Here is a 27,345-nt window from a genome sequence, read left to right as displayed (position 1 = left end):
GTGTGATAGCGCTCAAGCATTTCATCAAGGAAAACGCAGTTTAAATTGATAAGAAGCCCCTCCATACTGCCGAATTTCGCGTAAAGGGAGGATCACGTCCAATTTTTTAAGGGAGACAGAGCCAATTTCGCGCAATTCACATTCAAGATAAAAAGCTAACACAAACCATTCCAAACACTCAAGTTCAGATTACCAATTGCCCAAGGTAAAAATCGCTTAGTCTAAAATGATAAATTCCTTTCAAACAGCAACCGCGAAAATTTGAATTAAGGAGATAACCGTTAATCTTCGAAATTTGCAGAACTATCCATTCGTCTTTACGCAGCAAGTCAGGCAATTTCTCGCCATCCATTCTCATCAGGTAAGTACGCTTTGCCTCTCTTGATCATCTGAAATGCTTATCAATCAAATAGATGTGTGCGCAAAATCTGATTAAAATGCTTAAATTTTCGAAATTCGCATCTCTTTCCACTTGTAAAACGTTGTGCAAAGCAGTCAAAACTAGAATTTGCTCCTAAGATTTAACCAGAAATTGCATTTTCAAACTTAGGAGAATTTTTCGAGCTTTGCCCCTGTTAAAAAATTAATCCAAAAAAGTGTAAATTCGCGATCAAAAGCTTCATGAATACTTTGGTTCAAATCAATCAAGCTCTCAGCTAGAAATGTCGCTCCATATCCAATCTAAATTTTGAATTAATCCTTGAATGTTGGAGTATTTTCTATCTAACCCGCCTTACTTTTTTGTATCGCCTCGTAATCCGCGCCCGGTTGTGCAGGATAAATGCCTAAATCGGCAGTAGAATCATCAAAGACGCCCGCTGCAGCCGAGACATCGCGAGCACCCAAATCAGATATCCCACGCAAAGTTGAAAGGATGAAGTATCAATATCAAAGAGGAGGATTGAGGGAGTCAAAAGTTCAAAGCGTCTGGGACAATATCGGTGATACCGACCTAGGCCATATTGACATCCAGGACTTCAGGAATCGGGTCTTCTCCCCTAACGCATATGGCAAGCCTAGACAGATGGTGGAAAGTAGCATCGCCCAGGCGGCAGGATTTCCTCCAGTAGTACAAAACTATGAGTTAGTAGTAGAGGTTGCCCGGCATTATCAGCCAGATTCCAGATTGGTGCTCCTCGAGAATATGACTCTCGCCAACTTCACTCCTGAGGCCATTGGCGACGCATTCGACATTCCCTTCCCAAACAATCCCACGGCCACGACTATAGATGAAGCACAAGGGGCATATGATATGAATCCGGCCCGATGCAAAGCACTGATCAACGAAGAGTGGTACAAGGAGAGAAGACTTCCGAGCGCCAGGATTGTGAAAAAGACCCCCAGAAGTGATTTTCATAATGCGCATGGGGATATGGTCACATTACTCAGCCGAGTTATGGAACTTCCTAAATCCAACTACTTTGAAGAGTGGATGTTTTATTTCACAGAGCAAGTCTTCGCTAGGAAGTCTAAGTTTGACTGGGCCCAGATCATAAGTGACAACATCCACACTCAGCTGATTGAGCTTGAAACGAAGAAATACTTCACCATGACCTCTTATTTGGTCTACATGTTCGCCAAGAACCAGCCGCTGCCAGGTTTGATAATGAAAGGTGAAATCGGGAATGGGCCTGGTCAGGTAAAGGTCTATGATTGTTACCCGCAGCTGCATTACCAAGATATAGCTCAGAGAGAAAAGAGCAGCCCAGCTTATGCAGTTGGCCAATATGAGTGCGTCAATGACGCCTTCGCAATGCGCCTGGTCGGGCTAATGCAGGGAGGATTACACATAAGGCTCTCATAGCAGGCTACTATTCTAGTATAGAGATACGGGGCTTGGTTCATCCAGTTCCCAAGGTTCTCCTATATCCGAATAGCGGGCTTTGATGGTGCCCCTCTCCGACTTCCACGATACCCAACCGACAAAGTAGTTCTTATGGAGGTCGCAAGGCAGTCACGTCCGGCCGGCATCTTACTCAAAGAAAGCAAGCAGGCTGGATTCGCGTTCCCCATGATCATAGGCAACCAGGATGTCCACCTGAAGACCCCCACCCTAGCAGAGGAATCCCTCACAGAGCTGGCCTCTTATGGCCTACAGGACCATTTTCCGAGAAAATATTTCGATCACGATAATCTAGCGAAGAGAGCCTATGGCAAGCGGTACAGAGCAAAGGAATCAGTTGAAGACTATTGGAAAAATTGCTCTGATGACTACGAAGTCCGGAGACGTGAATATTCTAGGCTCAGTGTGCAGCAAATGCGGCTCTTTGAATATCGCCGGGTCCCAGATCAACTCACAGATTCAGGGAATTGCCTTCAAGTCCAAGAATTTGAGGCAGTAAGGCATCTTTTGCCAGGTGTTGATTGGTCACAGGACCCGATCACTGATTTTGAGGCAATCATGGCAGCCCCAGCAAGATACACAGACCAATGGTTACATCAGCAGATTGAGAGGCTAATTCATGAGGGAGTCCAGTTCACTTACCACCTAATGGGCAGCCTCGATTCTCAATCTTCCGAAGATGAAGGAACGTCCAGTGCACCCAGAGAAGAAATTGAAAAACCTGCGAAGAGAAAGAAGGCTAAGGCTTGCAGAGGGACTCGGACGTCCAAGAGAACGAGAAGGGAAAAGATTCCTATAAGGAGACCAGAGGTCACTTCATCGTCAAAGGACCCCAGTTCGTCCAACGATGTAGTGGAATTAGATTATATACCTGCTCCGCCTTCTCAAAGTGACATTGATGTGTTTGGAACTGATGATCCTCCCGCACCCGACATGCTAGAAGTTGAGCTAAGAGCCATTGAATCAACCCAACCGAGTAGCTATTGTGACGTTTTCACACATCGCCCCATTGCAAATGGGGACCCCTGTTTTTTGCTTTTTAGGGTTTGTTTTTTTTAGGTCTTTTAGGGTTTTGTCAGTTGGCTTTTGCATTTTTGAGTGTTGTCGGGGAGATCAATAGGATAGCGGGTCCTGCTGGAGTGAAGTCCTGATCCTGAAAATTTGGCTAAGTCTGAAAGTCCTGATCCTGAAAATTTGGCTAAGTCTGGATTGTCCTGATCCTCAAATTTGACTAAGTCTGGAAACTGAAAAACCTCAAAAAACTAGATTTTGCAATATAACTCCTGGAGGTCTCAGACCACTCTCAAACATCCTGAAAGTATATATGGAATATAACTTAAAGGACACTTATACTTAAATGTTATATTCCATAAAAATTATCCTGATAGAGAGTTCAAAAAGTCAAAATTCGCTCCTGTCCTTCACTGAGGATCCAAAGCGAATTTCGCTCCTGTCCCTCTCCAAGGGACCAAGGCAAAGCGCTCTTGTCCCTCACCAAGGGTCCAGGGCGAAAAGGCTTATTTGAGTCATTCCTGACCTTGTTTGGTCAAATTGGAACATCAAAGGCATGGTGGAGGACGAAATGAACGTGATAGAGCATCCAAACTTGAACAAAGACAATGAAATGATGGAGTTTTTGTCTACAAAGGTAAAAGCACTCCTGTCCCTCACTGAAGGACCAGGGCGATTTTTTATAAAATCAACAATTTCCCTCCGAGATTATGCTAAGACAAAGTTGAGCAAGATTGGAAAGGTCTTCTAAATCATGATGAACAAAGGTTTGACTCCAAAAACTTGATGATCCTGGGCCAAATGCAAAAGGCGCTCCTGTCCCTCACTGAAGGACCAGGGCGAAAATGTTCTAAGGCACGCTCCTTCTAAAGATCAAGTGAATTAAACTCAAAAGTTCCAAATAAAAATGCCATTTTGGATGCCAAGGATGAGGTTTTGAACGTGAAAGCAAGGAATGCAAGGCTTAAAATGCAAGAGCGCTCCTGTCCCTCTCTAAGGGACCAGAGCGAAGTTATTGGCATTCACTATTTTCTACTTGGGCGTTAATATCCTCCAAATCACATGAAATGCCAAAATCATCAACTTCGAAATATTTGAAAAAATTAATTAAATTGGCATTTAATAAATTAATTTTTAGCCTTAGAAAATCGATTTTTTTTTTATTAATGGAGGCATTTGAAATTAATTATTATTAAATTAAAATTGAAAATGGGGCGCTTGAGGTATCATGTTTTATTATTTTATTAGGTCGGCCTCTTGTTTTTGCAAATTTATTTATTTTTTGGCCTATTTTGCCAAGTCGGCCTATGGAGAGATGTAGAAGGTGAGCGCTCTATATATTGGAGGTGTTGTTTCACAATTCAAATCATTCAATCATCCTTTCAAGTGCGAAATTGGAGAGCAATTTGAGGAGCGAAATCCAAAAGAGTGGAGCGAATTTCTACAAGTGTGGAAGAAGCTAGTGGAGGGCGAAATTCATCTTGAAAGCTATTGGAGAGGCGAATTTCTAGCTAGATTGGAGGATAATTTCCAGATTTTTTGAAGACATTTGAAGGCGAATTTCCAGATTTTTGAAGAGGCTAGTGGAGTTATTCTTTTTCAAACTAGAGGAGGCGTACTTCATCCAAGGAAGGACTATAAATCTTGCCCAACAAAATCCGGTCCTCTTCCTTCATTTTTCAAGGTTTTGTACTTAAATACTCAAAGGGAAGGTATGAAGAATCATTTTTTAAAGTTCTTATTCAAGACTTACTATGATCCCATTGCAATTTTGTAAAGTCTAAGTCTTGAAGATCCAAATTCCATTCATTATTAATTTGAAAATGTGTAGTTCTTGATTTATCATGACTTTTTTCAAATTAATATTTTAAGTTTTACCGTCGAAAGGTCTTAAATTTCATGCTTTGAGGTTTGATGCTCAAAAGACTAACTTTAATATTTTGTGTAGGCATCAAATGGAGATCCCGGAGTTGTAAAATCAAGCCAGATCAAGGACGATCAAGCAAGGACAAGGGCGACCTCCTCCAGTCTAGCATCGACAAGGACGGCCTTCTTTGGACTAACGTCATCAAGGGCGACTTCTCCAATCCAGTATTCCAAGGCGAGGTACATCAATCATCCTGCACATCAAGGACACAAGAAGTTAGAACAAGGGTTCGTTGAAGAAGCAGATAGTACCAGATGAATTAATTAAAGCTAGCTTCTCAACAACATCAAGTTGAATATTTACCAAGTTACAAGTGTCAGACGAGGTGGCATCCTAGTCATCACTTCTCTAGTCAGTGTGGTCCACCTCAGCATGTCCAGATTCAATGTACCTAACTCATGGAAGGTGGCACAAACTCCGATGTACCTACCCTAGCTATCCATTGGTGGAATTTTCTAGAGAGAACATGTGTCCAAGCAATACAATTTTATCATTGGTCAAGCATTAAATGTTATGTAATGGTTGTAACAAACCCTAATTAGGGTTTTCATTGTTGAATCTTGGCCATTGATCTCGAATTGATCTAAGCCATCGAATTGTATTGAGGGTACTATATAAGCCCTGGCATTTCATTTTGTAAAGGTAATAGAATAGAAGAGAATAGGAGTTGGAAGCAGTTAGAAGACAGATAGAGAGTAGTTAGAAGGTGATTAGCTAGTTGATAAAATAGCAATTAAAGTAGAGTAGAGAGAGAAGGCAAAGATTGTTGCCAAGATGTTGTTGTAAAAGACTTGTAACTTCATTGAAGAAATGATGAAATTTATGGGTCGATTCAACAATTTGCATGGTCTCTATACTTCTCGTATTTGATTTCATGTTATTAGATGAGTGGAAGAAATGTGCTTGATTGATGGTGGAATTCGTATATCCATACTACTAGCAGTTTGTTGATTACAAACTTGCCTTGTGTAGTCAACTGGAATCATTCAGCTTAAGCTTAACTTCAATTTTCGCTTCTTCATTGATATGCATCAACCTGATGGTGTCTATGCCTGCAGTGATGATTTGAACATCATAAAGCTTTCCTTCGAAGATCGCACTAACCTTGTGGAGATGGTCCTGCGATGTCAAAACAAGACCTAGTTAGAATTTCATCAAAGATCAATCATTGCTCCTACATTCCTTAGTATTAGGATTAGATTCTCTCCTCGCCCTCGTCTTTCTTCCTTTTTTTTCAAATCAAAGCTAGTAAAAGCCTGTGTTCCAGCAATATTCAAAGCAAATCAAACGTTCAATCATCAAATGTAAGTCCCCTTGTGATTCCAGCAAATCACATCATACCACAGAGAGCTTATCCACACGTAGAGACCCTACATCGAAGAACCTTGGAGTCATCCTGATTGATCCTTTTTCGCGACATCTTCAACAATCAAAGGCTTTATTCAAGAGAGGATAAGGTACCCTTGGGTATTTTATTCTGTGTTTGATAGTGTACAAAATACACGTCAACAGTAACCCAATAGAGGAAGGAGAGATTCCATCCATTCAAGGGATCGAAGTGCATGAACCCACCCAACAGAGCCGCCATGAACTGCTGCTCCATAATACAACCAAAGATGACTCTACCATTGAAGGAGAGCAAAGGGCAAAGGAGACCCGTGAGCTCGAAAGGACTGAAGAGAAACCATCACACGAAGGCGCCAGACAACTGTTCAGTGAAATGGGAGAAAGTTCAACTGCAAGTAAGGAACTTGGCACCTCCCCCACCCCTCCGGTAACAGAACAGCTGCAAATCTGTGATGAGTCGGCTGAAAACCTCAAAAAACAGAATGCAAACTTAACCATATCATCAGCCCAAACAGTACCTCAAGAATGGTTAATTGCCAGAGCCCAACGCAAGGCCGCCACCAAACCACCTATTGATCTGGAGGACATCTTCTCGCGCATAGACCAAGCTAAAGCTAAGGGGAAGAAAAAGCCTAAGGCATATTCTAGAATGACTAAGGATGATCAAAGGAACCGCACTCTTCACATTGCCACCCCGCCTGCAGATAAGCCACCAGATCAAATCACACTGGCAGATTATAGCATCACGGCTGTCCCCATTGGACGAGCCACTAAGGAGCAAGAAAAAGAAGAATTCAAGGATTCAGTGCAAAACATACTCAGGCAACTTGAACAGATAACAGCTGAGAAGGATATGTATCGGGCCCTTGCTAAACAGGTCGAAGGGTACATCGATCAACTCCTAAGACCATTACACAATGCCTCTGAATCCCACATTCCTCCGACAGCATTGGCACAGAGGACCACAACAGAATTTGAAGGAGTACGGGACATCGCAAGGGCCGTCAAGGAATGGATACAAGGCATCAGAAAAAGGGGAGAACGAATCCTTGAGGAAGTGAAGGAAATGGCTCGCCACCGAGAAACCACTTTGGTTAAGTTATTAGAGGTAAAGAGGGAATCCCTCCACATCCACGAAGTGGCTGCCACTACTCTTCCCCTCATGAACGCTCTTTTTTGGTCCCATGCACAGATTCCTACATTACCCACCATCCTAGATCCTCATAACATCAGCACTCTTAAGGAATGGTACTGGACTGTCAACATGAAGAATGATGTGAAGGAAATCATCGATAGAGAACACAATGCATGCGAGGTAATTCTGAAAACCATGCAAGAACTTGGCAAGATAATCCTTCGATCAATGGTTTCGGGATGGGTAAATGATCAATCCAATGAAGTGATACCGCCAGATTGGGAGGAAAGATTGGGAACAAATAAGATCACTTATTCCACTAAGGACCTAGGCTTCGCCGGTCAATTCCACTCGGACATGTTGTGCTTTGAGCGTAATCGTTCCAGTTGGCAAGATGGTCTGAAGCAGGTAGACCAATACCTCGAAGGCATGCAATATAAAATTTGCCATCCTCCTATGCCTCCATTCAGTCTGCTTTTCAAATTATGTATCAGGTTCCAGGAGTATGTTCGTGAGGAACGTGCAGTAGGTCGAGATCTCTGGCGAGAATATTTGCATGAAGAAAGTCAATTTTTGATAAAAGGATTTGAAGCTGGAAAATAAAAAGTGCTTTCCTAAAAATGCACTTTTTTCCTTTTTAAATTTTGAAAAGTGCACTTTTGGCCAAAAGGGTCATATTTGACTTTTTTACTTTATGAATGCACCTTTTTGGATAATTTTGGATAAGTTTTAATTATCCTTTTTGGGTAGTTATTACTCATTTTGGGGTGGTTGTTAATATTTGCCTCCCATTTATGGGTATGGGCAGCCATGCTTTATGGATGAATCTGGGCCACTTGTTTAGATTAGATCTGGGCCATTCATCCAATTTTGGGGCCTATTTAAAGGGGACTGGTTTCCCTCATTTTGTAAGAAGTTCATGGATTGTTGCTGAAGCTCTAGCGAAATTTACACAAGATTAATGCAAAGTTAAGGCTGTTTTCTTTTCATTGTGAGTGCATGGTCTCCTTCTTCACCATTTAAATTATTTTGTTATGTCTTTCATTTTTCTGTAGCATTTTCAAACAAACATCCGACAGAATCTTCGCAGTTCACATCATTGGGGAATGGCTGATTGTCTTTCTCTCTGCATGGTTAATCTGAACCTTTTATATGCTTAAGTTCAGTTATTGAATACTCACTATGAATGTAAAAGTTCTAATGTTGTAGTTGATAGCATGAAAATCTTATTTTCCTTTGAAGATTGCACTAGATTTATGTAAACATTGTGCTCAAGTAGCTGGTGATGCTTAGTCTAGTTATTTGGAGGTGTCCGTCTGTTTGCTAAAACTGCTATCTTAGTTAGAATTTACATTTCATGTATCTCTCTCTCCCTATCCTTCCCTCCTTTTTCCCCCTTTTTATCAAGAAAATCCGCAGTCCCACTAAAAATAGTATCAACTTAACCGAAATCATTTGATAAGAAAGATCATAAAGATTCCAAGGAACTTATCTATAAATCGCCTATCTCACCGTAAGTCCCCCTTGTGTTTCCAGCATAAACACATCAAACCACTGAGAAATCCCACAGTCAAGACCTGACAAACGAAACCTTGAGGTTATCCCCTTTGATCAAACGTAAAAAAACAGCACTAGGGATTTCCTTATCTCAAGAGAGGATAGGATACTCAGCTGGTTATTCTATTCTGCGTTGGCCGTATGGAGTTTGCAGCAATGCGATTCCAAACATGTCAACAAGATGCTACAACAAAAAACTGCACAAAGTTGTTGAAAGTGCCTTGATGAAGAAAAGCATCGAAAGGAGATAGCACAAGAAATTGATTATCAAAGGGTAGAAAGCTCCAAGGAAGAAGAAACAAAGGTTGGATCTGAAATTGAAGAAGGGGAGCAAGAAAACACAAGAACATCCAAGGGACCACCCAAGACACCACCTAGGTTTGTTCAAAAGAACCATCATAAAAAATTGATTATTGGAGATAAAAGTATAGAAATTCAAATAAGAAGACAACTTGCCAACATAATAGAGCATGCAAACACGTGTTTTCTCTCCAAAGTTGAGACAAACAATTTTTCAAAAGCAAGTCAAGATAAACATTGGATCAAGACAATGGAGGAAGAATTGGATCAAGTAGAAAAGAATGAGACTTGGGAGCTTGTCCCAATACCTAAGGAGAAGAATGTTTTTGAGACCAAGTGGATTTTTCAAAACAAGTTGAATGAAGATGGGGAAGTCACAAGGAACAAAGCGATACTTGTATGCAAAGGCTATGCACAAGTTGAAGGAATAGATTTTGAAGAAACATTTGCTCCTATTGCAAAATTAGAGGCCATCTAAATGTTCTTGGCTCTTTCATGTTTCAAGAATTTCAAATTTTTTCAAATAGATGTCAAATGAACTTTTCTTAATGGAAATCTTGAAGAGAAAGTGTAAATTGAACACCCTAAAGGATTCATCTTATCAAAAAATGAAGATTATGTGCGTAGACTGAAGAAGGCCCTCCCACGGACTAAAGCAAGCCGCAAGGGCATGGTATTCAAGGTTAGACAAGTACCTCCAAGAGCAAGGCTTCAAAAGAGGTATAGTGGATAGCAACATGTATGTCAAGAAAGGAGATAAGTTGTTAATTGTTGTCTATGTGGATGACATCATTTCTGGAGGAGATTGTGAGGGAATGTGTCAAGACTTTGCTTCTAACATGCAAAAACGAATTTGAGATGTCAATGCTCAGCAAGTTATCTTTCTTTCTTGGTTTGCAAATCTCTCAATCAGGAAAAAGGATATTTATTTCTCAAACCAAGTATGTTAAAGAGATGTTAAAAAGTTCAAGATGGAAGATTGTAATCTAGTAAGTACTCCTATGGTTACTGGTTGCAAATCGGGCAAAGATGATGAATCTCCTACAGCAAATCAAACTATGTATAGATCCATGATTGAAAGCTAGCTATATCTAACAGCTACAAGACTTGACTTTATGCAAGCAGTTGGTTTAGTGGTACAATTTGAGGCAGCTCCGAAAGAAAGCCATGTCAATACAGTCAACAAAATATTGAAATATTTAAAAGGGACTATGGATTTCAGATTGTGGTATCCAAGAAGTAAAGATTTCACCCTTATAGAATACACGTATGCAGATTAGGCTGGCAATATTTGATGATAGGAAAAGCACCAATGGAGGTGCATTCTTTCTTGTCAATTATCTTCTATCTTGGCTAAGCAAGAAACAAGCAGTAGTCTCACTATGTAGAAAAGAGGTAGAGTATATTGCAGCACCAACTTGTTACACACATGTTCTATGGATGAAATAGACATTGAAAGATACCAAGGTTGAGTATGTACATGCCGTTCCTATACTTTGCAATAATACGAGTGTCATCAACATATCAAAGAATATTGCTATGCACTCAGGGACAAAACATATTACGATTAAGTACCATTTCTTGAAGGAGCAAGCACTTGAGCAACAAGTAAAGTTGGAGCATGTTGCTACTAAGGAGTAGATTGCAGATATCTTCACAAAGCCTCTTCCAAAAGAGACTTTTGAGTACCTGAGGGAGAAATTGAGAGTGATGTCACTCTAATCCATTCACTAAGTTCTTCAACAAAAGCATGAATTCAAGGGGAGCTAATCATTTTCTTATTCAAGTTAGCACTGGATACCCTTTGCCAATTTCCAAAGGGGAGAAGTTGCGTAAGGGAGAGCATTTCATGTTAGTTTTATGTTAAACTTAGCAATCAAATTAACAGTAAAGAACAAGAAAACACAAATGCACACATAACACAGCGATACCCTGGGAAAACCTCCCTCTTGGAGGAAAAACCCAACAACAATAATCTCAGATCTGATTCGATTAAGCAGATTACAAGTTTACCCTTCTAGCGCATAAATCACCTATAGCAAAACTTATCTTAATCTGGAAGTCAGGGTGATGTGCAGATCGTTGTCAAACTTAGACAGCCTTTGGGCAGCCTTGACATGCTCCAGCAGACCTGTTGACGTGTATTTTGTACACAATCATACACAGAATAAAATACCCAAGGGTACCTTATCCTCTCTTGAATAAAATCTCTAACTGCTGAAGATATCGCAAGAAGGATCAGTTAGGGTGACTTCAATGTTCTTTTAAGTAGGGTCTCTACGTGTGGACAAGCACCAGTGGTCGTTGTGATTGCTGTTTCATCAAGGGGTCTTACGCCAAATCCGAACTGCAGGAACAGGGTTTCCTAATACTAACAAGCTCTCAAAAAAAAGATCAAAAGAGTAGGGCTTGCAAGAGATACAGTCTAATCTAATCCTAAGAATGACTCAATGTGGACGAGACTTGGCAAGATTCTACCAACTTCAATATTGCCATAAAGTAACAACTCAATTGAAATTGATGCGATCTTCTAAGGTAACAAATGATTTTTCAATTCATCAAGGATCATAAACACTACCACAAAGGCACATGTCCAAGATACAACAATGATTGAAAGTATAAGTGATTCAAGTTGATCCAGTTGACCACGCAAGGCGTTCCTACAATCAGCAAGAAGCTAGTGGTTTGGAAAGTGAACCTCACCGACGATCAAGTCCAACACTTTGTCCTTCAAATTAAAACACTATCTTGATTGAGAATGATTCAAGAAAACGAACAACCATGAAGATAACCACAAGAATTGCAATAAAACACCATAACTTCAATATTTTATTGATCTCAAAGCCATCATGAACAACAATTGTTTGAAATTCCTTCTTCAAAGCTCAATCTTGCTACAAAATACTTGCTTCTATCAAATTGCTAATCTCTAATCACTAATGCTGATATCTAATCTCTAGTTTTTTTTAGTTCTAGTTTCAAAATGAAAAGAAATGAGGGTATATATAGCATCCTCAATTACAATGAACGGTCCAGATCAAAATAAGATCAATGGCCAAGATTATGACACCTAAACCCTAATTAGGGTTTGTTACAACTTACAACCATTACATAACATTTAATGCTTGACCAATGATAAAATTGTATTGCTTGGCACATGTCCTCTCTAGAAATTTCCACCAATGGATAGCTAGGGTAGTGTTGACGTGTATTTTATACACAATCATACACAGAATAAAATACCAATAGGCATCTTATCCTCTCTTGAGAAAATAGTCTCTAACTGTTGAAGATCTGCAAAAAGGATCAGTTAGGTAGACTCCAAGGTTCTTTTAGTAGGGTCTCTACGTGTGGACAAGCTTTTAGTGGTATGATGTGATTTGTTGTTTCCTCCAAGGGGTCTTACGCATTCTAAAGCTCGAAGATTTTACTAAACTAAAAGGAACTTTCAAAAAAAAGCAAAAAGATAGGGTTTAAAGAGGTCTAATCTAGCCTAACCCTATGAGTGACTTAGTATGGACGAGACTTGGCAAGATTCAACCAATTTCAATTTTGCCATAAGATAACAACTCAATTGAAATTAGTGCGATCTTCTAAGGTAATAAAATGATACTCAATACATCAAAGATCAAGGACACTACTACGAAGGTACATATCCAAGATACAATGATAATTGAAGATTAAGGACTCAAAGTGTTCTCCAGTCGACCACACAAGGCGTTCCTACAATCAGCAAGAAGCTAGTGGTTTGGATTACGAATCCTACCAAATATCAAATCTCACACTTAGTCTTTCAAATTAACAAACTACTTCGATTGAGCACGATTCAAGTGTATCAAACAACCATGAAGATAACTCAAGAAATTTGCAACAAAACACCATAACTTCAATATTTTATTGATTTCCAAGTCATCATGTACAACAATTGCTTGAATTTCTCTCTTCAAGACTCAATCTTGCTACAAAATAAAATTGCTTCTAACTCTAATCTCTCTTACATCAACTATTGACTATTATCTGACTATTACTCTATTATCTATTACACTATTCCTCAATGAAATGAAAAATGGGGGTATAAATAGCATCCCCAGTTACAATGAAAGGTCCAGATTGAAAGTAAATCAACGGACAAGATCATGACACCTAAACCCTAATTAGGGTTTGTTACAAATGACCTCCTTTTTACTGAACAATATTAAATACATAGCCAAATATTAAATTCGGCACAAAAACCTAGGAGGTATCAACCAATGAGAAATAAGATGTCATGTCATCTGTAACAACCTTTCATCTAGAATTTTATTCCCTTTCCAATTCTCTTTCTTAGCATATGCAATGAATTTTGTCACGATTCCTTCGATTTCTGTGATTGGAATCTCGGGAAGATTCTTGATACTCTCTTCTAAGTGGATGACCTGATCGAATGCATCTAGAAGAGCTGCGTCCCAAGTAGGTTCAAGTTCCTTCGTTCTATCAATCAGAGCATGGTGGCAAACATCTGATCATACTGCTCATCTGTAACATCTGCGTCCTTGCGAAAGATGATCTTGATTCTATCCTCAAATTCTTGCATGTCCACATCTGTCTCAACCTCGATCCTTCTGCCAAGAATGGTACGAAGTACCTCAAATACTCTGTCCTGGATCGGATTGATCACCTCCTCAACTTGACCACATCTAACACTGATGTCCTCGAAGAGAACACTCTTTATATGGAGTAAGGTTGACCACTGAAATAAACTGTGAGAATCACCTTCCAAGATCCTCTCCTGCGCTAAAATTCTTCTAGATGTGTGTCTTATAACTCTCAAGACAGGAATGACAACGTCCTTGGTATGGGCAAATGCAGCTACTGTTGCCATCAATCTGTGGATTATCTCAAGAACTTGGATAGCCTGATGAATAATCTTCGTCATCCTTGTAACAAACTCTATGGCCACTGTATGAGATCTATCCATCCAACTACATGTACGCTGGACCAGGTTCCTGAATCTTTCTGCTTCATTGATCGATTGAAGGGGCAATGCCTGCACTGGTGATCTAACTGGATCCTGACGTCCCAAAGGTTCATTGATGTGACTGAAATATGTCCTCCATGCACCGACCTCTCTCTCAAGCTTTCTATTCTTTTCCACTTCTTCTCTAAGCTTGTCCTTCAATGCCTCAAATGTGTCGGTAGCATCATCCATTGTCTGCTCTGCTGTGGATGGTCCTAACTCAATAGTCTGTATATCATAATCCTCTGCTAGGATCTCACCCTCATATTTGTCTGCTGCCGGTGTAGCTATCTGCAGTTTTCTGGATCCAGTCTCATCTCGAATCATCTTGGACATCTTTGTAGCCTTCTTCTTCTCTGTTATCACATGTGAACGTCCAACAAGGCTCTCTAAATCAATTGCACTGTCCTCGTCCTCTACTACGATCACCTTGGTTAATCTTTCCTTCAACCAATCTGGAATATTCGATCTTGTTTCTTGAACTTGAATTTCTTTATGTACTATTTCTTCTTCTCTGGGAGGAGATGTCATTTCATTATCTTCATCTAAATCATAGTCTTGGAGAGATCCATCTGATGAAACATGTTGTGCCTGTCCTTCCTCCTGCCTGTCATTCTGTACCATAGACTCCATGGACTCTTCCACTCGAATTGTTCTATTCTCCGGTCTGGAAGAAGTACCTGGTGTTTGATCTTTGTTGGCACCTTGCTTTTTCTTGGAAGGCTCTTTCTTTTCTGATCTTTCTTTTCTCTTCGAACCTCTCGGATGGAGATTACCCTCACTGGCACATCGAAGGTTACCTTCACCTGAATTTCTAGGATTAGGATTGCCTTCACTCACACTAGCTCCACCTTCGGCTGGTTTCTCTTCCAAAGTAAAAGACATAGCTATGCCTTGTTCTCTCAACTTCTGATGCTGAACGTCTACCCATCTGCGAGTACAAGACAAGACTGGTGCCATCAAATCATCTAAATCCACGACCTCGGGCTCATTCCAATCCAACCTTATTGTTTTGCTTTCTCTATCATAGGAAGACTGGATGTGCCTGCCATTGTCCTGAGCTTGGTCGGCCACTCTGTAAATCCTGCATTTCCTGATGAAATCCAAAGGCAATCTAGAATGTATCTTTCGTTTCACTTCAAGATCATCTAAGAGATTCATCATAAAATCTTCAATCTGGTGCTCATGCTTAAATCTTCTACCGACCGTCTCCTCTAAATGTCCATGTGGATCAAAACTATTTCTCCAAGCAAAAGATGAAAAAGAATACAAGGCTAACTCCTTCTCTGCATCATCCATGGCTAAGACATTAGGACATACCTCAACTGAATTACCCAAAATAATAGGTACCTGAACTCCATTCTGATGTCTGTGTCTGAATGCCTTCACATATGCTGCTAACTGCCTTGTTACCTCAAGTAACACAATTCTGTCTGTCGGATACCTCGGCAACATGTATGGAGGTAAAGGACATCCATGCACTCTAATGTAAGTGAACTTGGGAAACTGAATGAACCAAGCACCGTACCTCTTGATGAATTCCTGGGCATCCTGAGATAATCTATTGTGAATCCCTCCTTGCAACGTCCTTGTGATGTTCATCGTGAAAGTATCATTAACTAACTTGTAGTTTTTCCCTGGCGGATGATGCAAGTAGGCATAGGATTCACAAGCTCTGACCTCACCGGGTCCTCTTCCAATCACTCCTCTGTGAGGTAGTCCTGCGTACTCAACACTCCTGATCAAAGCATAGATGACGTATGAACTCATGTGGAAGGACTTAGTAGCCCTGAGTCTCCTCAACTGTACATCTAAGCAATGGCTAATTATCCTAGCCCAATGTATCGTACCCTTTCCTTGAACAATCACCTGGATGAAGTAAAACATCCACTTCTCAAAATAGAAGGCATGAGGTGCTCCTGTAACTCGGTTGAGCATAGTAATCAAATCTCTGTACTCCTCCTGGAAAGCAATCCGGTGCGGTGTGTTCGGTACCTTGCTTAGACGGGGACGACTCTTGAGTAGCCAGCTCTTGTTGATTATGCTTAGGCAAGCATCTGGATCATCATCGTACACTGATCTGGCTCCTTCAATGCTCTTATATATCATGTCCCTGTGCTCTGGAAGATGGAAAGCTTCACTTATAGCTTCCTCTGAAAGGTACGCCAAAGTGTTTCCCTCATTGGACACAATTGTCCTGGACTGTGGATTGTAGTGACGGGCACACTCGATCATCAACTCGTGGCACTGAATAGCTGGAGAAAAACCGGCCGCCTTGATGATGCCACTCTCTATTATTCTCCGGGCGACAGGTGATGGCTTGCCAATGTAAGGGACCTCTCGAAACTTCTTCGTGCTAAAGTTCCCCAAGTTTGTATCTCCAATGTTGCTCCACTTCGACACGATCTTGGTCTCCACTTCTTCGGTCTTCTGATCTTCTTTCATGAGAGCTGAGCGGCTGGTGGATGCTCCCGCCTTCGGGGTCGCCATACCTACATAACATTTCACTATTAGGACTAGATTTTGCAATAAATAACATTGATTAGAGAGATAAAGTTTTTAGGAAACCTCATGATAAGACTTTAGAGTTATCATTTCCTAAAAAACGACTGAGCTTACTGAAATTCAAAATTCAAAATTTCAAAACTTAAAATATGACGATGAACAAATAAAACAATGAAATCAAATCGCCATACCTCAATAGAGAGCTAGCTCTAGAATGCAAAAAGACAAAAGATCGCCTAGGCAAAATTGAGGTATAGATGATCTTCAACGTTATCTCCTCAAGATATTAATTTCGCCACCTTTGTCTTCAATGTGATCTTCAAATTCACCTTTAACGTGGTCTTCAACTCTTAGCAAATTCGCTCAAATGAAGGTCTTTAAGTATCGCACCACCTTTGATTGCTTACGCCACCTTGGATGGAATTCGCACCTCTTCAAACACACTTCGCACTATCTTCGCTTTCCTCAATTCGCATGTAGAAGGATAAAATAATGATGTGAAAATAATAGTTTTCACCCCCCTATATATAGCGCTTGCATCTCTCCATTTACTAAGGCCGACTTGGTAAAATATAACAATTTCAAACGATTTTTAAATGATTTTTTAATTAAATAACAAGGCCGACCTCCATATATGAGCGCTCCAATTCGATTTTTTTATTAATTAATTAATGATTAATTAAATGCCTTTCGTTTTAATTTATAAATTTCGATTTTTTAATAAAGGCAAAATAATTAATAAATGATCAACGCCATATTAAATGCTAATTTAAATAGGATTTTCAATTTTATCGAACTTAGCATTTAAGGGAAATTTGAAATGTTTATTTGGCGCCAAAATTATGAAAACGAAAGGGACGTACCTCATCGCCCTGGTCCCTTGGAGAGGGACAGGAGCGATCCATGATTTTGTCATGTTTTCAACGTTCATCTCCTTCCCTTCCACGTTCAATATCGATCATTTTGATGGGTCCTTCGAATTTGATTGCCTTGCATGTGCGCATAAGTGCCTTTGGGTGTTCATCGCCCTGGTCCTTGTCCAAAGGACAGGAGCGATGTGAGCTTTTTAGCATGTTTGACGATGTTTGGACGTTTAAGACTCTTGCATGTGATCTTCAAACGATGTCTCGAACCTTGTATGATCTTGTGGAGTATTTGACCTGGCATGAACTCGAAACAAAACGAAGAGTCCAAGGCAAATCGCCCTGGTCCCTTGGAGAGGGACAGGAGCGATATGGTCCCTATGTACATCTTGGTGATCATTTTATGTTCAAAATCTTTGTGTATCACCTTCAAAAGGCACCATGGACCCTCTAAGACCTTGCAAACCCTTGATCTTACGTAAATCTTGCATGAAATGGCCAATATATCCAACATCGCCCTGGTCCCTTCCTGAGGGACAGGAGCGAACTAGGTCTTAGGGTGCAAATTTCTTCATTGTGATGACCTTTAAGTGCTTGTGCTCGATGAAGATGCCTTAAGATGTTCTTGCCACCCTTCGTCTTGACTTAGATCGATTTCAAACTTAAGTAAAAGGCAATATAACCATTGTATCGCCCTGGTCCCTTGGAGAGGGACAGGAGCGATCCATCTCTTGTGGCCTTCATTTCATTTTGTCAGGTTCCAAATTTATATTCAACGGATTCGTCATGCTCTACTCCATTCATCCATGCCTTGATATCGTATGCAACTTGGCAAGAAAATTAATTATAACAAAAATCGCTCTGGTCCCTTCCTGAGGGACAGGAGCGAACTGGGCATTTTGGGACCCTTGTGGACGTTTAAAAATCTTCAATTTGTATTCAATGAGTTCATCTCACGCTCTTCCTTGCCTTTGGACGTAAACTTGTCTTGATTTTTGCCTGGATTTTGCCCAATGAAGGACATCGCTCTGGTCCCTGGGAGAGGGACGGGAGCTATAAGGTACTTCGCCCTGGTCCCTTGGAGAGGGACAGGAGCGAACTTTGCATTCTGGACCATTCTCCTTTGTGTTAGCACTTCAAATTATATTCATTTGGTAAAGCATCTTCCTTTGGACCTCTTCAAATCATCAAGTCAACGAAATCTCGCAAGGACAAGGCAAAATGGATTTGTAGCTCCGGTCCTTCACAGAGGGACAGGAGCGATTTTCCTCCTAGAGGCGTTTCGGTGCTCATGAAAATCTTCAATTTATATTCAATGGAAAGATCTCGCCGTTCTCCATCACTTCCAATTTGAAATTCGTCTTGACTCTGCAGGAATAGTGAGATATTTGAAAATGAGCTCCCGTCCTTCACTGAGGGACAGGAGCGATTTTGCTCCTACAGGCCAAAATAACATGATTTTTCACATTTTAACACTTCACAAGGCAAACAAATCATTTCCAATGCCCAGGATCAAAAAATCAAAAAAGTCAAAATTTAGTCAAAATATTCAATCGGACAAAAATTCACACTTCACTCTCAACACTTAGACAAATTTAAGCTCTGCATCAACATTCCAATTGAACATTAGACCATTCTGGCGAATTCATTGCATTCAAAATTCGCATCCTAGAAAAGGAAGCTCAAAAGCTCTCAAAAACGACTGGATTTTGGCCTGAAAAGACAAAAAATAAAAACCCTAAGGCTTGACCCTAAATCCAGACAACTAACTGACTAACAAAATCCTAAAGATGAAAGCGAAAACGAACAAAAGACAAGCAAAAAGAGGGGGTCCCCATTTGCGATGGGGCGATGTGTGAAATGGTCACAACAGGTAGGTACATCGGAGTTTGTGCCACCTTCTATGAATTAGGTACATTGAACCTGGACATTGTTGAGGTGGACCAATCCGACTGGAGGAGTGATGACTAGGATGCCACCTCGTCTGACACTTGTAGCTTGGTAGATATTCAATTTGATGTCGTTGAGAAGCTATCTTTAATTAACTCTTGTTCTAACTCCTTTTGTCCTTGATTTGCAGGATGATTGATGTACCTCGCCTTGGAATGCTGGATTGGAAGAGGTCGCCCTTATCTTGACGATGCTGGATCGAAGAAGGTCGTCCTTGTCAATGCTAGACTGGAGGAGGTTGTCCTTATCTTTGCTTGATCGTCCTTGATGAGACCGTCCTTGATCTGGCTTGATTTTCCTTGAGAAGAGTCTTTCGACTTGTAGATCTTTCGAGCTTGGGAGTCGCCATCTTGATACCTACACAACATTTCATAATAAGTAATAGATTTTGCAATGTAAAAATATAGATTAGATTAAAGATTGAATTTAGGAAACTTCATGATAAGTCTTTGAGTTATCATTTCCTAAATACGATTGAGCTACTGGAAATTTCAAAATTTCAAAATTCAAAATTTAAGATCAATATTCAAAAATTCAAGACAAGGGAAGACTTCGCCATACCTTACTTGAGAACTAACTCTAAAATGCAAAATTAGGAAATTCGCTTAGGCAAAAATGAGGTTTGAAGATTTCAACGTGATCTTCTTCTAGCGAATGCCTCTTCCTTATCAACTTCGCCAACTTGGAGGGTCCTCAACGTCTTGATGGCAAATTCGCTCCACTTGAACACAAACCAAGTTCGCACTCCCCTTTGAATGGAAATTTCGCACCTCCTTGATGAAATTCGCACTTCTTCCTTGTCTTCTCCAAATCGCATGCAAAGGAATGTTTAAATGATGATTTGAAAATGCAATAATTCACCTCCTTATATAAGCGCTTACCCTCTTAATTTCCCCTAGGCCGACTTTTGGAAAATAAAGCAATTAAAAACAAATTTTAATAAAAATAGGGGCCGACTTTATAAAATATATATATAAAAAAAAAAAAATCCAAGCGCTCACCCTTTTATTTAATTAATTAATTAATTAATTTAAATGCCTTCGTAAATAATTATTTCGATTTTTTAAAAGGCAAAATTAATTATTTAAATGTTTCATGCGCAATTTTTAAATGCTAACTTAATTGAATATTTCAAATTTTATCGATTTTTAGCATTTAATATAATTTGAAAATTATGTTAGCGCCAAAATTTGGGAGATGTAAAGAGGTACAAACCACATCGCCCTGGTCCCTGGGAGAGGGACAGGAGCGAACTTTGCATTTACCCCTTGGCCTTTATCTTCTAAGTTGCCAAATTGATTCGTGAGGTAGGCAATGATCTCCTTGTTTGTTTCACACACGCCAAACTTCTTCTTTGTAAAGCAAATTTGTCCTTCAAGTGGTTTTCGCCCTGGTCCTTGACTAGAGGACAGGAGCGAATTTAGTTTCTAGCTCAAATTTGTGATCTTTTAACATTCATTTCTTGTTTATCACCTTTCAAATGACATTTTCAACCTTGTATAACTTTGCTTTGATGTGATCTAGGAAAGGAAATGATTGATTTTATGAATATCGCCCTGGTCCTTGACTGAAGGACAGGAGCGAATTTGCCTCTTTGCTCAAGTTGATCACTTTTTGATGTTTGGTTCCTTGCATATCATCTTCTCAAAGACATTTTCGACCCTGTGTGACCTTGTGCGACCTTGCCTTGACGTGGTTTTTGAAAGAAATGGCCAATTTAGTGAATATCGCCCTGGTCCTTGACTGAAGGACAGGAGCGAACTTTGGTCTATAGTGCAAATCCTCCATCATATTGATATCAATTTGTCTTCAAGGCGTAAAATGACGTCCTTTATTCCTTCTTGAACACTTGAAACGAACGTGGCCTTCAAAATTTAAGCATACTTAGAGATTTCGCTCTGGTCCCTAGGAGAGGGACAGGAGCGAACTTAGGTGATTTCATCACATTAGGCGGTCTTTGCAACTTCATTCTTCGTCGAGGCGTTCCAAACATCATTGCCTCCTTGTACCTTGACTCGGAGTGACTTAAACTTGGAGGGAAATGTTAGATAACCTTGATTTCGCCCTGGTCCCTGGCTGAGGGACAGGAGCGATTTGACCTAAAACTCCAAAAATTTGCCATTTTCGAATCTCAAAATCTTTCAAAAACCTCCAATTCGCGTTCAACTGCATCCCCTGGCGCCCCTGCACAAGACAAATGAAATAAATTAATAACCAGGATGCATAAAATCATATTTTCGCCCTGGTCCCTGACTGAGGGACAGGAGCGAACTTGCTTCCACAGGCCAAAATATCGAGATTTTAAGACCTCAATCACTTCAAAAGGCAAAATTAGGTTATTTCCAATGCCTGGGATCAATTATCAAAATTTCCAAAATTTGGCCAAAATCACTCAAACAAAATTTCAAAATTCCATCATCAACACTTAGGCAAAAAAATTCGGACTTGCATTCAAAATTCCGACTGAACCTAGACAGACTCTTTTGACCCCCTGACAGATTCACCCTACTTCAAAATTGCATCTTACGAGAGGAAGCTCAACAATCTTCAAAAATGGGCTGGACTTTGGCTTAAAAACATCAAAACGGAAACCCTAAGGCTTAACCCCAGGTCCAGACGACTGACTCACCTATCCAAAACCCTAAAAGCAGAGAGAGAAATAGGCAAAACCGAGCAAAAAGAGGGGGTCCCCATTTTAATGGGGCGATGTGTGAAATGGTCACAACAAGACCTAAGGCAAATTCGGCAGCCTAGAAGATCTTCGCCCAACCTAGTAGACAAATCCCTGACTGATAAGCATTCACTGCCCTAGAGTGCAGCTCCAGATTTGCTGATCATAGATGCTGATCAATGAAGGAAATTGCAGATCACATACAATAGAAGTTCGCTAACCTTGCAGAGGTAATTTGCTAAGTGTGTATATGTTGCGTTGATGCTTGAATTGCCTTGAATATATATGAGCTTTTACATCTTATTTGACTTAGGTCAGCCTTTACAGTAAATTTATAAGGCATCTAAAGTTGGCGCACAAAATAGGGTCTGACCCATAATAATTACAAGTTCCACATTATAGGGTCAGCCCTATCACATCAACAAGTTACATTATATCACCCCTTTAGGGCCCAGCATGAATCACAAGTTACAATGCCCATTTAGGGCCAGACCCAATTACAAGTTACACAAGTTGAGCGCCCAAATAGGGCTTGCCCTTTAACATTCACAAGATATATAATATAATCACATAAGTAAGCCCATCAAACATTAACCAAGCTAGGTCAGCCCAATCAAGGGATACGACCTAGCTATATTTCAATTTTCAACACTCCCTCTTAGCTAGGGAGGATCCCTTGAATAATCAAGTTACACTGTGACCATGCGTGATGGACTCTTTCCATGATATCCATCACGCATTCCCACAAAGGATGGTTCCAAGATGCATCATGGATTCCTTCCATGATATTCACCATGCATGCCCGCAAAGGATGAATTCAATATACATCATGAATTCTTTCATGATACCCATCATGCACACCCGCAGAGGATAGATCCACCTTGCATTGCCCGCAGAGGGTGGAAGAGGTCTTACACCTCAAAGAAACTACCACCTTGCACTTTGCAGAGGGTGGCTCCACCATGCCTACTTGCAGAGGGTGGAACGAGGGCCCTAACCTCAGACTTCTCCCAAAGAAGAATGCCTTAATCGAGGGCTTTCACCTCAATCTTCTCCCGGAAGATTGCCTTAACCAAGGATATGGCTTCCTCTGAAACTGAAACAACAAACAAGCTCCCTCTGAAGCTCAATACAACAAGCTCCCTCTAAAGCTCAACCTGATCATAGTATCACCAACTAAGCCATGTCTCTTAGTCTTCAGCCTGTGATGCTTCCACCCAAGATGTCTCAAAACCTTCCTTTCTTGAATACAATCATCATCTTTATGCTCCTCAGTCCGTCCTGAAAGCATTTAAGAGAGGTTACTAATAGTTCAAGACTATCTTACATGATTCAATATCCAATGAATTGATAACAACATGAAAAATTCAAAAAATACTTCTCTTATAAGTAAGTTTTCAACATAACCATCCACTTAGATCACATTGAAACATCTGATGATGGTTGCGTGGCCTTCGGCCCTCACCATCACTAAGAATCCATTCTCATCCATAAGCACTTCATAAATATCCTCGCCACAGGAGCATGTTGATTCGGTTTGAAGTCTGGACACTGCATGACATTAGCAATTGATAGTTGTGAATCATTTCCCAATTTGTATGAGTAGAGCGATAAGCCTGATAGAGTTGCATTCATGCTAGTCTTCTTCAACACTTCTTTGTGCTACCTACTCTGATTTCTCAGTCTGCAAAAAAAGGATACAGGATCTACCTTCAAGCTGTTAGGCTTTATAGAAGGAACCTGCTCTGATACCATGTTGGTTTATGTTAAACTTAGCAATCAGATTGACAGTAAAGAACAAAAAAACACAAATGCACACATAACACAGTGATACCCTGGGAAAACCTCCCTCTTGGAGGAAAAACCCAGCAACAATAATCTCAGATCTGATTTGATTAAGCAGATTACAAGTTTACCCTTCTAGGGCATAAATCAACTATAGCAAAACTTATCTTAATCTGGAAGTCAGGGTGATGTGTAGATCGCTGTCAAACTTAGACAACCTTTGGGCAGCCTTGACATGCTCCAGCAGACCTAAGGCAAATTCGGCAGCCCAGAAGATCTTCGCCCAGCCTAGTAGACAAATCTCTGACTGATAAGCATTCACTGCCCTAGAGTGCAGCTCCAGATTTGCTGATCACGGATGCTGATCAATGAAGGAAATTGCAGATCACATAGAATAGAAGTTCACTAACCTTGCAGAGGTAATTCGCTAAGTGTGTATATATTGTGTTGATGCTTGCATTGCCTTGAATATATATGAGCTTTTACATCTTATTTAACTTAGGTCGGCCTTTATAGTAAATTTATAAGGCATCTAAAGTTGGCGCACAAAATAGGGTCTAACCCATAATAATTACAAGTTACACATTATAGGGTCAGTCCTATCACATCAACAAGTTACATTATATTACACATTTAGGGCCCAGCATGAATCACAAGTTACAATGCCCATTTAGGGCCAAACCCAATTACAAGTTACACAAGTTGAGCACCCAAATAGGGCCTGCCCTTTTACATTCACAAGCTACATAATATAATCACATAAGTAGGCCCATCAAACATTTACCAAGCTAGGTCGGCCCAATCAAGGGATACGATCTAGCTATATTTCAACACTTCATTCAAGGAGAATTGTTTGACCTAGTTGCTTTCAAAAGATCATTTTTACAGTGTTGCCATCAATGACAAAGGAGGAAATTGCTGTGAATTATTGTCATTGATGTCAAAAGGCAGAGTTAGTTTGTGCAGCACAAGAAGCAAGTTAAATATATTAATTTGCATAATTATCTTCACATGGGCCAACCCATGTTTTGGTGCAATTAAGGATTAAAATGAGATGCAAAAATAATCTTTTATTTTTGTTTGACCCCCTCATTTGGGCCGACCTCTTTGAAAAGGCAAAGAAAATAATTTAATAAACTATAAACTGCTAGCCGGCGCAGTCAAGGGTAATTAAAATAGGGCCGACCCCACTTGGAGTAAGCGCCCATTTTGGGCAACATCTTTTTAAAGAAATAAAATCATAAAAAAAATATTTCCTAAGTGCTGGCCGACCAGTTTTAGGAGGATGTGCCTCTTGGTGAAGAGGTGCCTCTTGAAAGATATAAATAAAGAATTGTTGAAGGTCAGTTAGGTATCAATTCGTTGAAAAATCTTTCCTTTCAAAAGCAGAAATAAGAGCAGAAAATCAGATTTGTGAGCATCTATTGAAGATAATATTTCAGATCTGAGTGTGTGTGTGTTTTCTTTAGTAACTTAAAAAATTAACATTGCAGTGTACGGCAATGTTGTCCCAATTATTTGTGTTCTTGTAGTTGGTACAATAAACACAAATACCACAAAAATACTATCTGAATTAATCTATATGCTAAAAGTTTATTCTTGGAAAATATTTTTAAATAAACAAAATCCAACAGGGTTTGTACCAGCTTAAAAAATCTGTGACATTGATATTCACGTGTCCTGGGATAGACTTAATTTTAGAGTACATAATGAGAAAGTCAAGATCAAAAAATTATTAAATAACCTTAAAAATATACTTTTTCAGAAAGACCAGGCGATTGAAACAAACAAATGTGAAGACAACAGAGATGTAAGATATCAGAGATATTCTGAAACAGAAAAGTACCTTCGGCAGCTGTTGAAATTTCAGGAGGTATTCTAGAAGCCAGTGCAAAAAGTGTTGTGAAGTAAATTGCACAGACCAAATTATCCGCAGCCAGTCCTGCTGTTAACACTGATGAAGACACACCAAGAGCCTCTGAAACTGCAACATAATTAACAGCTGCAGAAAAGTTGGAAGATAAAATTCAGAATTTCAAGATACTAAAAATAGTAAAAGCCTAAAATAAAATATAATAAACACATGTAAAAGACTAATGTCATTGGAAGACACAAAAAAATAGATCAAAATAGTCAGTAAGTAAAAAAAAAAGTAACCTATTGAAAAAATAAAAAAGAAAATGAAAAAAAGTAATATATGCCATACAACACCAAAACTTCTGAAAGGTGGATTGTAACATTTAAATCATTTCCCTCACGCTTTGAGGACACCCAAGTAGCATCTTCTTGTTATTAGATTACTAGATTATAAAATTTTACATGTGATTAATATATTTTCAATCACAGCCATTGTAACAAGGTTTGACTAGTCTTCAAGGACTTTTGCCAAACCACTGAATTTTTCATAGTGGAATGTTCATTTTGTTAGAAAATTTTACATTTGACCAATTCGTATTTCCATTACAATTATGGTAACAAGGTTTGACCAAACATCCATGTCTTTTGCTGAACCACAGGATTTTTTAATTGGACCAAATCTGAAAATGCCAGGCCAGCATACTGGCCATGACATCAATCCTCATTTTTGTCATGTAAATTCTATTGTCCAGCCTGTGTTCTTTGAAAATAATGATGAACATAGTGATGAGTGTAGTAGCAGTGCAGTGGGATGTTGTCACTGATTGTATCAAGGATCATTACAGAGATTATATAGCAATCTTTATTTTAAAGATGTTTAAAATTTAAATTTTGGAGCCTAGTGGTCCAAGATCCTAGAACATAGACTCACTCTAACTAAATATTGTATGACAGTGGGCAGTATCAACTTTTAAAATATTGTGAACATTTACCATCAAAATATTTCATTTACATTATTTTCATATTTTGATAATGTATGCATAATTTTGAAATTTAACATTGTGAACATTTGCCATCAAAATATTTCATTTACATTATTTTCATATTTTGATAATGTAATCATGCATAATTTTGTACATTATAAAAATTCAAACTATTCCAAACTTTTTTGGAATTCCGAACATTGATGAAAATTTCCTTCAAACCTCTCAAAACTTTTTCAATCTTGTTACTATGATTGCAGCCAGAATTGTTTGGCATTGTTTGAGTTTCGAGTTTTTCAACAATACACACTACAAAACATAAATGGTTACTCAAAGAAATTGGATGGTAGCTTAAAGAATTAAAAAAAGTTACAGAAACTCAGATTTTACTAATCTCATGATCCCTAAATATGGAGGAAATCCATGTGAAATTGATCGCAGGATAATTTTACACGCATGGGCAATATCCATACAAATTATCTCTATTGGAAGCACAGAAAATCATTAATGCATACAAAATTAAAAGTTAAAAGTGAACGTGCCTACCATTAACAATCATCCCTTTCCCCAATAAAATAGGTTATTAAAGACTACAAATAATCTACGTTGCAGGGT

General features: G+C 39.5%; 1 protein-coding gene across 3 annotated transcripts in view; it reads right to left on the bottom strand.

Annotated features, from left to right (window-relative positions):
- Nucleotides 1–27,345, bottom strand: part of LOC131038906 (uncharacterized) — a 77,958-nt gene that overhangs the window by 18,222 nt on the left and 32,391 nt on the right. For all 3 annotated transcript variants that reach the window (XM_057971481.2, XM_057971479.2, XM_057971482.2), the window contains exon 4: nt 25,737–25,892. In XM_057971481.2, the coding sequence (XP_057827464.2) occupies nt 25,737–25,892 (156 nt within the window). The remainder of the gene's footprint in view (nt 1–25,736; nt 25,893–27,345) is intronic.

Source organism: Cryptomeria japonica, chromosome 1 (assembly GCF_030272615.1).
Source record: "Cryptomeria japonica chromosome 1, Sugi_1.0, whole genome shotgun sequence".
Taxonomy (NCBI): domain Eukaryota; kingdom Viridiplantae; phylum Streptophyta; class Pinopsida; order Cupressales; family Cupressaceae; genus Cryptomeria; species Cryptomeria japonica.
Note: the sequence above shows the minus strand (reverse complement) of the source record. Positions and strands in the feature narration are given on the sequence as shown.